Genomic DNA, 12,713 nt, shown 5'->3' with positions numbered 1-12,713 from the left:
GAAAGGGTAAGATCGTCGACATAGAGAGCGGAGAAAACGCCAGAAGGGAGGAAATAAGACTCTTGAGGGCAACTAGAAAAAGAGTAGTGCTCAGAACACTACCTTGGGGTACACCCTCATATTGCCTAAAAGGGGCAGAGATAGTGGCACCAAGTCTAACTCAAAAGAAACGAGAGATAAAGCTTTGGAGGAAGAGAGGGAGATTACCACGAAGGCAAGATGAATGAAGTTGTGACAGAATATGATATCTCCAGGTGGTGTCGTAAGCCTTTTCCAGGTCAAAGAAGACGGCAACAACAGAGGTCTTCGCAGCAAAAGCAGTACAAATATAGACCTCCTAGTTTGCCAGGACATCTGTTGTGCTGCGGCACTTGTGAAAACCAAATTAAGAAGGGGAGAGGTGGTGAGCGTTCTAAAAACCACATCAGACAAACGTTAAGCATACGTTCAAAAGAGTTTGCAGACAACTCATGAGGGCAATAGGGTGGAAGTCCTTAGGGAATGTCCCGAGAGACCCTGGAAACATAACAGGGAGGACGGGGAGGACAACGGCATCAAGCCAGTCCTCAGGTACTGAAGATGACTCTCAGACCCGATTATACAGACTCAGTAAATACCGAGACATGCACAGAGGGAGATGGCGAAGCATCTCATAATGAATGCCATCGGAACCCACTGCCATAGAACCACAGAGGGACCGGGCAGACTTAAGTTCAGAGAGAAGGGATCGTTATAGGGAAGGCTGAGATGAGTGCAGAAATCTAAAGGACGAGATTCAAGAACAGGCTTACGAAGAAGGAAAGATTGAGGAAGATGAGAACCAGAGCTAACAGACGAAAAGTGGGAACCCAGTTTGGTCGCAACGTGCAACGGGTCCACCACAAGAGTACCATGGAGGTGGAGGACCGGCGAGACCTCAGAAGCAAACTTACCCACTATCTTGCGGATACCCCTCCAGATCTGCGGCAGAGTATTTTCGGACGTAATAGTGGAAACATAAAACCTCCAACACTCACGTTTACCTGTACAGATGGTCCTACGGACCACTGAACTCGCCTTCCGAAACAAAAGACAAAAATCAGCCATCTGCCGGCGGCGGTGTCTCTTCCAGGCTGCACGCTTATAGCAGACAGCCCAAGCACAGTCCACATTCCACCAGGGAACGCACTTCCATGTTTCCTGAGAGGTAGAGCGAGGAAAAGAGTGGAGGGCAGCATCGAAGATAGTGTCATGAAAAAGGAGGAGGGCGCGAGGGAGAAGGAAAATGGAGAGGTCGGAGAGAGTAGCACAGAGGGTAAATTGATGCCAGTCAGCCTCGGCAAACCGCCACCTAGAGAAGGAGAGGGCAGGGTGAAAAGAAAAAAGGTAACAAGGATGGGGAAATGGTCACTGCCATGGAAGTCATCAAGAACCTGCCATGTGAAATTCAAGTAAAGAGACAACGAGCAAAGAAAAAATCAAGACAGGAAAGGGTGCAGTCCAAGAGTCCAAATGAGTGGGCTCATCAGAATTCCTTAGAGACAGGGAAGAAGACAGGATGAACAGTTCGAGAAGGCGACCCCGGGTGTTTGTCAGAACATCACCCCAGAGGGTATGTCGACAACTGAAATCACCCAGCAGGAGCACAGACTCTGGCAAGGAGTCCACGAGATGTTTAAGATCGGGAAGAGAAAGAGGCACATTTGGGGGGAGATAAATGGAACAAACTGTGTACCATTTACGCACAAAGACACGGGCAACAGAACATTGGAGAGGTGATGGAACAAGTAATGGGATGACGGGAACATCAGAACGAATCAAAAGCAGAAAAGTTATTGGCCCCAGCAAAATCTAAAGGGGGGGGGAGCATGGGGGTAGAGAGAGGAATAATCACGGAAGCGACCAGGATGAGCACCAAGCATCGGCTCCTGGAGACGGACACAAAGGAGTGAAAACTGTGAAATCAAAAGTTGGAGTTTATGGAAATTGGTGTAATATCCATGAATATTCCATTGAAGAATAGACATCGACAAAAAGAGAAAGGACAGGAGCAATGAAGAAACAAAGGTTAAAAAGGAACACAGCATGTCAAAGAAGTACAGGATCAGGGTCAGCGAAGTCAGGGATAGGGGGCATGGGTAAACTGAGTAAGGATGGAGGGAAGGGAGTGGGAGGACAGACCACAGGCAGATGAGCAGGGACCAGAGGAGGAGGCAACCGAGAGGGACTGTCAAGGACAGCAGGAGGGGCAGAAACCGGGAAGCACACCTCAGGAAGTGCAGGAACCGAGAGGGTAGCGGGGGCCAAAGAAACCTCCAAAGCAGGAACAGGGGGCTCGACTACCGAAATGGGAGAGGTGGAGCGATAGAGTCAGAGGTAGGGGGGGGGGGCAAGGATGAAAGTGAAGCTTTCTTACCAGCCGGGGAGGAGGAAGGAGATAAGCCAGGCTTTTGCTTCTGACTCAGAGAGGCAGGTGTTCCAGCAGCAACGTACTGGGCAACAGACTCAAACGTCTAAACAAAAGAAGAACGAAAGCGAACAACACGATGATCGCTAGAAGGATGGATATCAGCTCGCACAGACAGGCGGCGTGGAGAGCTAAGAGACAGAGGAGAAGGATGGGAAGGAGGATCAAAGGGAGATGAAAAAGAAGACACAAGAGACATGGCAAACTGGGTAGAACGAAGGGGAACCCCAGACAGAGAACCAGGAGGGGGGACCTTCGGGTCAGAATGTAAAGGAACAGGGGAGCAGGCGGTGGACGTGTCCGGGTCTAAAGCCTGGAAACTGTTGAGACTGAGGAAGGTGGGAAGGACGAGGAAAGGAAGAGAGCAACACGTGAGCGTAAGAAACCCCAGCGAAAGGGGGAGGAGGGGGATGGTGAACTTGGCGCCTCGCCTCAGGAAAAGACAAACCTTCCCAGTGCTTCAAGTTGAGGACGGCTGCCTCAAGTTTGTAATGGATACACGTGCGAGAGAAGGTAGGGTGGGCATCACCGCAATTGAGGCCGCAAGCCTGGGGAAAAGTGCACTCCAACTTAGAGTGACCTTCGTTCCCACACAAAGGGCAGAGAGAGAGAGAGAGAGAGAATATTGGAGCATTTGAGGGCACCATATCCGAACTTCCAGCACTTATTACAAAGCCAAGAAGAGGGTATGTACTCCTGAATGGAGCATCTGGCACCAGCAAGAGTAACACTGCGTAATAGTGGCTTTAGGCATTGTATGTACTAGCCCTATCTATAAATCCATCACTCTTTGTAAAATCTCTTGTATGTATGTATCTTACCTAAATAAACATTTGAGTTGATTTGATTTTGACTTAGTCCACGTAGCAAGATCAAACAAGGCATGGTACGAATTGGTATGGGAAGGAAGCATGCGAGAGCGGCCATGGCGGGGACGGTGGTGAGAACCCCCTAGAGAGAGAGAGGGAGGGGGGGTCATAAGGTGCAGTAGTCACAATGAGAGATGGAGTCGTACTAGGGGACGAGGTAGTCACCACAGGGGGCTTGGGGCTCGACCCAACCACAGAAGAGGAAGGGGAGCGGGGGAGTAGTCCAGTCTGGGCTCATTGTAGCGGGGGAGAGCCCATCTTTCCATCACAGTCTGACTCGGGGCCCTGGTCTCCCACCCCACATTTGAGAAGTTAAAAATAAGTAAATAAAAATAAATAAATGTTTATTTAGGTAAGGTACATACATACAAGAAATTTTTACAAAGATTGGTGGACTTATAGATAGAGCTAGTACATACAATGCCTAAAGCCACTATTACGCAAAGCGTTTCGGGCATAAATGGCGCCATGGCGCCACAATTAGAGGATAGGACACCCGATAAGACATGGCCCCCCCCCCAGGGGTGCATCGTGGATATATGCCCTGCAATCACCACTTTAAGAACCATCAGTCGATCAAGATTGGGCTCAGCAACGAAGGAAAAGAGTGACAATAAAAGTGTCCCTTTGCTCAACAATTTCGGGTACCACAGTTTTACGGGCGAGAGACTGTGCTTCACCTAACACCCAGTGTCAAAACAGAAGATGACATCTAAAAGAATGATCAAGAATAGCAAAAAGTCGCTGGGAAATAGCAATTAAAAAGGAGAATTGGGAAGGAAAAATTAAACTTAGTAGGAAAAAGCATTCAGCACAATTAGTGAAGAAGGCAGCAGGAGCATAAGGCTTCAAAAGGACAGAGGACACTGTCCCATGGAGCATCACACTCTAGCATCTGCCAACCAAGCCCCCTCACGATGGCAACGAGCTGGAAAGGGAGGGAGAGATGAAAAAGACGAGAGGGTGAAGAATACTGCCCGGTGAGACACCAGTGTTTATGGGTAGAGTGGGAAAATTGGAATCATTCACAGAGACATACTGGAGCCTGTCACTGCATGAGGTAAGATTGTAGGTATTCAACCCGTTCTCACACAAGACAGTACATATATGACTAGTGCTTAAAGTCAATATGTGGAATGTGATTTAGTACATATGTGATATATTCCCAGTTAACTTTTTTACCAAGGCTCAAACTCTTCCTCACGTACCAATTTACGTCTCACAGTACTCGTCCATCAACGTAGATAGCTGAATAGTCGTGATTGGTTCAATTATAACGAAAATTGTAGTTTTCAGGTCCCACATGGGTTGTGAAATTCACCTACTATTGTCCATGCTCTTATAATATTACAGATCAGCTACATCCTATTGAAGGCTCGTAGTTTTGTTTTGAGAAATATTAGTTGTTCTTAGTAAATTATAATAAGCACAATAAATTATTACATAGAATAAGTGCTTCACCAATCAATATTATATACTATAGTTTGTGCTTTAGAAATCTTTAAAGAATGTTTTGTAGGAACGCTAACAGAAAACGATGTTATGTTGGAATGTATATAGGGTAAACTACTGCAAACAGGATGGTATGGTGTGGATTATTGGAAACTATAGGATTAGTATAGGGTCCACGACCACCTGTTAGGTGGGTAAGGGGTCCAATAACACCCGCAGGATGAGTATGGGGGTCACATCCACCCACAGGAATGGTATGGGGATCACTTCCACCCACAGGAAGGGTATGGGATCCAATACCATCCACTGGATGTGTATTGCGTCCACTACCACCGACAGGATGGGTATGGGCTCACAACCACCCACAGGATAGGTATGGGGTCCAATACCACCCACAGGATGAGTATGGGGTCCACTATAACCCACAGGATGGGTATGGGGCTCCAACCACCCACAGAATAAGTATGGGGTACAATAACACCCACTGGATATGTATGGCATCCATTGCCCCCACAGGATGACTATAGGGTACAGTATCGCCCACAGGATTAGTATATAGGGTTCACTGCCGCCCACAGAGTCGGTATGGGGTCCACCGCCACCCACAGGGTCGGTATGGGGTCCACTACCGCCCACTGGGTCGCTATGAAGTCAACTACCGTCCACAGGGTCGGTAGGGGTCCACTACCGCCCACAGGGTCGGCAGGGGGTCCACTGCCACCCACTGGGTCGGTAGGGGGTCCACTGCCGCCCACAGGATCGATAGGGGGTCCACTGCCGCCCACAGGGTCGATATGGGGGGGGTCCACTACCGCCCACAGGATCGATAAGGGGTCCACTGCCGCCCACAGGGTCGGTAGGGGGTCCACTGCCGCCCACACGTTCGGTAGGGGTCCACTGCCGCCCACAGGGTCGGTAGGGGGTCCACTGCCGCCCACAGGATCGATAGGGGGTCCACTGCCGCCCACAGGGTCGATAGGGGGTCCCTTACCGCCCACAGGGTCTCTATGAAGTCAACTACCGCCCATAGTGTTTGTATAGTGTCCACTATCGCCCATAGTGTTATTATGGGGTCCACTACCCCTCATAGGGTCGGTATGGGGGTCCATTACTACCCACAGGGTGTGTCTGGGGTCTATTTTGGCAATACTGCTTTTCCAATCTCATTTGTTGTTCAATGTAAAATATTTGTTGCTCGACTTGCAACAATTTATATATATATATATATATATAGTATAGTGCCTTTGCAATAATGTACCAATGTGTGTATTTTCATAACTCGTTTTAAATTGTTGAAAAATAAATAACTACATTGTGAATGCAAGTCAATGTTTACATGCTAAATCAGAGTTGCCAGATTCCGCTTAAAATAGCAAATTGTGCTTATTTTCAAAGCTTGAGAATTTAGCTTTAAAGTAGTTAAAAAACTACGAATTTCGCAATTTGCTATGTACTTTAGTGTACTATTTTAAAATAATGTTGGTTTTTAAGCTGCAAGTCATATGAATCTCAAAAAAAGTATATTATTAACAATCTTATCTCCATAGTTCACTAGTTTCTGTAAATCAGATCTGGTAACTGTAGGCCAAGTACTGGTAGACTCAAGACACAATGTGTGTTGAAGCTATTCTCTTTGAAGAAGTCATCTCGACAGGATCTTCCAGCTCCAGCTATAAAACTTCACCAAACATGGATCTACCTAGTACATCAAATGGTAAGAAATTACTAAACTGTACAAAGTTTTATGCTAGAACATTTGTTACAGTCCCCTGTTCTATGTGTACTCCATCACATAGTGACGGAGTATGTGGGAATAATTTTGTTAACACTGTCCATTTGACATGGTGGTGGTGTATGATGGTGGTGGTGTATGGTGCTGGTGGTGTATGGTGCTGGTGGAGTATGATGCTGATGGTGTATGATGCTGATGGTGTATGATGCTGATGGTGTATGATGCTGGTGTATGGTGCTGGTGGTGTATGATGCTGGTGGTGTATGATTCTGGTGGAGTATGATGCTGATGGTGTATGATGCTGATGGTGTATGATGCTGATGGTGTATGATGCTGATGGTGTATGATGCTGGTGGTGTATGGTGCTGGTGGTGTATGATGCTGGTGGTGTATGGTGCTGGTGGTGTATGATGCTGGTGGTGTATGGTGCTGGTGGTGTATGGTGCTGGTGGTGTATGGTGTATGATGCTGGTGGTGTATTATGCTGATGGTGTATGATGCTGGTGATGTATGATGCTGATGGTGTATGATGCTGGTGGTGTATGATGCTGGTGGTGTATGATGCTGGTGGTGTATGGTGCTGTTGGTGTATGATGCTGGTGGTGTATGGTGCTGGTGGTGTTTGATGGTTGTGGTGAATCTGACACTGTCATATATATATATATATATGTATGTATGTATGTATGTATGTATGTATGTATGTATGTATATATATATATATATATATATATATATATATATATATATATATATATATATATATATATATTATTAAATATGACCGAAAAAGTAAGATTAATAATTCTAACACGAATTTTCTCAATCTTTCGTACATTATGCTTCACTGTTGGAGGTAAATCAAAAATCACTTCTCCAAAATTCATTTTTATTTCTAGTCTGACGCGACACGGGCGCGTTTCGTAAAACTTATTACATTTTCAAAGACTTCACAAATACACAACTGATTAGAACTTGCGTTTCCCTGATTTTATATCTACATTTGAGTGAGGTGGGAAGGGTGATGTGGCATTACATTTGAGTGAGGTGGGAAGGGTGATGTGGCATTAACACAAGACAGAACACTAGGGGATATTAATAGGGTATTAAAAGTATCAACACAAGACAGAACAGAAACAATGGTGGTGCATGTCCTCTTGACATGCCAGAAAGTATTCTGAGGAAACTACTCCAAGCTTGTACTAAAGAGGCACCCTTCTTGAGCCCGGATGGGCACATGTATAAGCAAATAGATGGGGTCGCCATGGGTTCTCCCCTAGGTGTCCTGTTTGCAAACTTCTACATGGGTACCATCGAGCAAAAAGTCTTAGTCGACATGAACTTGAAACCGGCCATATACTGCAGGTATGTTGACGACATTTTTACACAGGTACCTGATGTCAGACATCTGCAGGAGCTGAAGGAGGCATTTGAGCAGAGTTCCGTGCTGCGTTTCACTTACGAGACGGAAAAGGATGGGAAGCTGCCTTTTCTAGATGTAACAGTCATGGAAAAGGGCGGAGGTTTCCACACTGCAGTCTACACAAAGGAAACAAACATAGGAATGTGCCTAAATGCCAACAGCGACTGCCCTGACAGGTACAAGAGGAGTGTTGTTAACGCATACGTCGACCGTGCTCTCAGCCACAGCTCAGAATGGAAGCAAGTCGACGAAGAACTCTGTAGGGTAAGGCAGGTCCTAGTCAATAACGGCTTCTCCAATGGTTTCATCGAAGACATCATAAGAAGGAAAGTGAAAAGCCATGCAACCTCCGAAGAGACAACTAACACAACACCTATACCCCCTATTAGACTATTTTACAGGAACTTCTTTTCCACAGCTCATAAAACAGAGGAAAGGGTCCTAAAAGATATTGTTAATAGAAACGTTATCCCTACAGACAAAAATCAGAGGATACAACTGACGATTTACTATAAAACCAGAAAAACGGCCAGCCTACTCATGAGAAACTCTCCAGACACAAAACAGAACGCTTTAAAAGAGACTAACGTCGTCTATGCCTTCAAATGCCCACTTGGGGACTGTAAGCTCCAAAAAACCCAGTATATAGGCAAGACAACAACATCTCTTTCTAGGCGTTTAACGATGCATAAACAACAGGGCTCCATTAAGGAACATATAATCTCTTCCCATAACCAAACCATCGCCAGAGAAATCCTAGTAAACAACACAGAAATCATCGATAGATACAGCGATAGCAGGCGGCTTGACGTTTGCGAGGCACTACACATCAAGAAGTCAACACCAGCAATCAACAGCCAATTATTGCACAACTATATTCTACCCACCTCAAGACTCCGCTCCAATATAGAAGCATCAAGAAATATGGACCAATAGGCTTTCTACAAACACTTCTATTCAATACCCATTGTTTCTGTTCTGTCTTGTGTTGATACTTTTAATACCCTATTAATATCCCCTAGTGTTCTGTCTTGTGTTAATGCCACATCACCCTTCCCACCTCACTCAAATGTAATGCCACATCACCCTTCCCACCTCACTCAAATGTAGATATAAAATCAGGGAAACGCAAGTTCTAATCAGTTGTGTATTTGTGAAGTCTTTGAAAATGTAATAAGTTTTACGAAACGCGCCCGTGTCGCGTCAGACTAGAAATAAAAATGAATTTTGGAGAAGTGATTTTTGATTTACCTCCAACAGTGAAGCATAATGTACGAAAGATTGAGAAAATTCGTGTTAGAATTATTAATCTTACTTTTTCGGTCATATTTAATAATATATGTCTACAGGAAAGACTGCTACCAAAATATACTAATATATATATATATATATATATATATATATATATATATATATATATATATATATATATATATATATGAGGGGTACCACCTCTGGTGCAAGTGTAGGGACCCATAGCCTCGGAGAAGAAAATAAAGAGTACTCAGAGAAGACCTTGTGGATCCTCACTGAACACTTTCATATTTTCTTCTCCTACCACCCTTATTCTTTTGGTATGTGTGTATATTTATCTAACTTTATTTGAAAACGTCATTACACAAAAAAAGTTACAATATTGATTATATATATATATATATATATATATATATATATATATATATATATATATATATATATATATATATATATATATATATATATATATATATATATATATATATATATATATATATATATATATAATTTTTTTTTCTTCCAATAATATAGTATTCGCTTGAAATTAACAGCCTGGTCAATCAGGCTGTTGGATTCAACTCCTCTCAGTTTTGTTATACGAGTTACAGCATGGTTAATCACATCCAAAATTAAAGTTATTTCCAGATGCAGTCCTAAAATTTTTAACATTGCTCTCACTAGTGTTAATGTAGATTATTTCATAATTTAAATAATATATTTAATTACTGTAGTACATTTTAACAACAATTTAACTTATAATTTTTGCAGCATAGGTCATTTGAATATAAGTATTTTATTAGAAACTATTTCCTTCAGGTCTTCAGGGAAAATTCTTGAGGAGATGCACAAACTGCAAACAATGTGTGCATGTCCGAAGCAATGTTTGCAAGTTCTGCCAGTGTGACTTCCGAAACAGTAGAGAATTAATGAAGAAAGAAGAGGAAGCCCGTTTTCTACTTAAAGGCAAGAAGGCTTTAGAACGAAATACAGCAAGCCGGGTTCTACGAAGGATTGAAAATCAGGTATTGAAGTTTGTCTACATCTGTTGTATTCATTTGTATTCTTCTTATGCTGAACTTGCTTGATAAGGTATAGAATCAACATGAATAATGCTGTACAGTACTTACATACTATTTGTTTATTTATTTATATACAAGATAGCACACTGGGATTATGAGAGTACATAGAATTGATGTTTTTACATTCTTGTAAAGCCACTAGCACACATAGTGTTTTGGGCAGGTCCTTAATCTAACAGATAATTTTAAATAGGCAATTTAAAGCTTAAATGGAAAAAATTGGCTGGTACATTGTAAGAAAGTATCACAAAGATTACTATGTACATTAAAGTAAAATTTGAGGGTTATCAACATATAAATTGTAGCATAATTTGAGGAATATTTCAAGGTATAATATAGTAAGATATGCATTCAATATAACAATCATGATATAAGGTGATAGCAATGATTACAATGGAAAAGTTGTATGGTTTAGGCACATATATTCTGGCATTGGATTTCATAAGATACAGTGCGAGTTTAATACACTAGTTAGGAAACTATCAAGAAAAAATTTAGGTACTTTTTGGTTTTATTTTTTAAAATGGCAGAAGTTGGACAGTTTTTAAATTTGTTAGCGAGTGAGTTCCATAGACAAGGTCCCTTTATTTGCATAGAGTATTTACACAGAATAACTTTGACTCTGGGGATATCAAAGATATTTATTTCTGGTATTGTGATTCTATTATGGGTTCTATTGCACATGCCCAGCTATGCTTCAAACATTTATTTTGTTGCATTTTCCCAGATAGTGTTATTGTTTAAATATTATTTGCTTTTCAGCTAACATATCTGCGTGGCTGTGGGTATGAATCAATCGTTATCTATTACAAGAAAGGACCAGCACGGGTGACACATGGTATCCTACCAAACAACGTAATACAAGAAGAGGACAAGAAGATCTTCACCACTAACTTCTTTTTGTGTAAGTAGTTCACATAATATATAAATATATCACCACCTATTATTTTCTCTCATATATATATATATATATATACATATGTATATATATATATATATATATATATATATATATATATATATATATGTATATATATATATATATATATATATATATATATATATATATATATATATATATATATATAATTTCAATTCAATCATCTCTGTCGTTGATGTATATGGCAAAAAGTGTGTGGCCCAATACAGCACTATGTCTTAACGTAATGGGTCCAAGGGCCCATAAGGTCTCGACAGCATTAAGGGCCCTTTAGCAAACCAGTGTGCTGGTGCCCCTATGACACCCATGACGTCTTTGTATCATTTCAAGTTTGTACATGTACTTCTTAAGATATGGGCACCATACAACTGCTGCATATTCTAGCTTTTGTCTAAAAAAATCATGAACAATTTATTTATTATTTATCCATGAATGCCAGAACTAAACCCTGTGGTACTCCACTCGTGACATTTCTCCAGTCCAATACATTGCCTCTGATTACTGCCCTCATTTTTCTATCAGTTTGAAATTTTTTAATCCATGTTAGAAGCTTACCTGTCACCCCTCCAATATGTTCCAGTTTCCAGAACAAACTCTTATGTGGAATTCTATTGAATGCCTCTTTTAGGTCCAGATAGATGCAGTCAACCCAACCATATCTTTCCTGTAAAATTTCTGCGGCTCGATCATAGTAACTGATTAAATTTGTTACACAGGATCTTCCATTTCAAAATTTTTTATTTTTTATTTTTATTTTTTTTCCAGCACGCACAAGGAAGCTTGATGCAGATAAACTTACATTAGGATCAGAAGGTGATAGCGATAATGCCCTGGAAAAAAATCCTGACGAGCTACAAGTGCAGCAGGTGCATAAAGTCCAAAAAGTACCGCAGGTGCAAGAAATTCAACAATTACAAAAAGTTCCGCAGGTGGAACATTTACAAAAAGTTCCGCCGGTGCAACAAGGGCTACCATTAGCAATCATTCAGAAACAGCAAGAAGTACAAGTAGTAAAATTTGAACCACAGGGAACTACACCAGGAAAACAGTGTAGTAACAACGGAATGGGAATTTTAAAATACCTGAGGAAACAGGTAAAAAAGGACAAACAATAGAAATGGTTCCTTACACCTTATTATTTGGTAGTTTATAGGTATTTTACTTATAATACTTTATATTATGTCTACAGTTTATAATTTAGTTTACAGTTAATTTACTTTTCAACTTCCATATCTTACATGAAGGATTTTTACTGTTTTTCATTTTTAAAACCTTATTAGTATCATTTATAGTTTAGTGTCAATTCACTTATAATACAATATATGGAATAATTTACTAAATTCATTTAACTATAATAAATTTAAATAAACATTTTTACCCCAGGATGAGTTTCAGTCACCCTACCCAAAAAATTAATGTTTCTTTATTACTAATCTTGTGAGAGGTAGCTTATTGTGCAGCCCATACTCATTCTGTGAGTGTTAGTTTATTGTGCACCCCATAGTCATCATGTCACCC

General features: G+C 41.5%; 2 protein-coding genes across 3 annotated transcripts in view; one reads left to right on the top strand and one right to left on the bottom strand.

The window, feature by feature from the left end:
- LOC138352849 (uncharacterized) overlaps positions 1–12,713 on the bottom strand; it is a 569,251-nt gene that overhangs the window by 537,307 nt on the left and 19,231 nt on the right. The gene's annotated exons all lie outside the window — the stretch shown is intronic.
- On the top strand, positions 6,334–12,435 carry LOC138352846 (uncharacterized). Its single transcript, XM_069305403.1, has 4 exons — positions 6,334–6,481; positions 9,993–10,198; positions 11,018–11,159; positions 11,961–12,435. The coding sequence occupies exons 1-4, from the start codon at positions 6,379–6,381 to the stop codon at positions 12,308–12,310; spliced, it is 801 nt and encodes a 266-aa protein (XP_069161504.1). The 5' UTR covers positions 6,334–6,378; the 3' UTR covers positions 12,311–12,435.

This window comes from Procambarus clarkii, chromosome 55 (genome assembly GCF_040958095.1).
Source record: "Procambarus clarkii isolate CNS0578487 chromosome 55, FALCON_Pclarkii_2.0, whole genome shotgun sequence".
Taxonomy (NCBI): Eukaryota; Metazoa; Arthropoda; class Malacostraca; order Decapoda; family Cambaridae; genus Procambarus; species Procambarus clarkii.
This window is presented reverse-complemented; position numbering and strand designations above follow the sequence as displayed.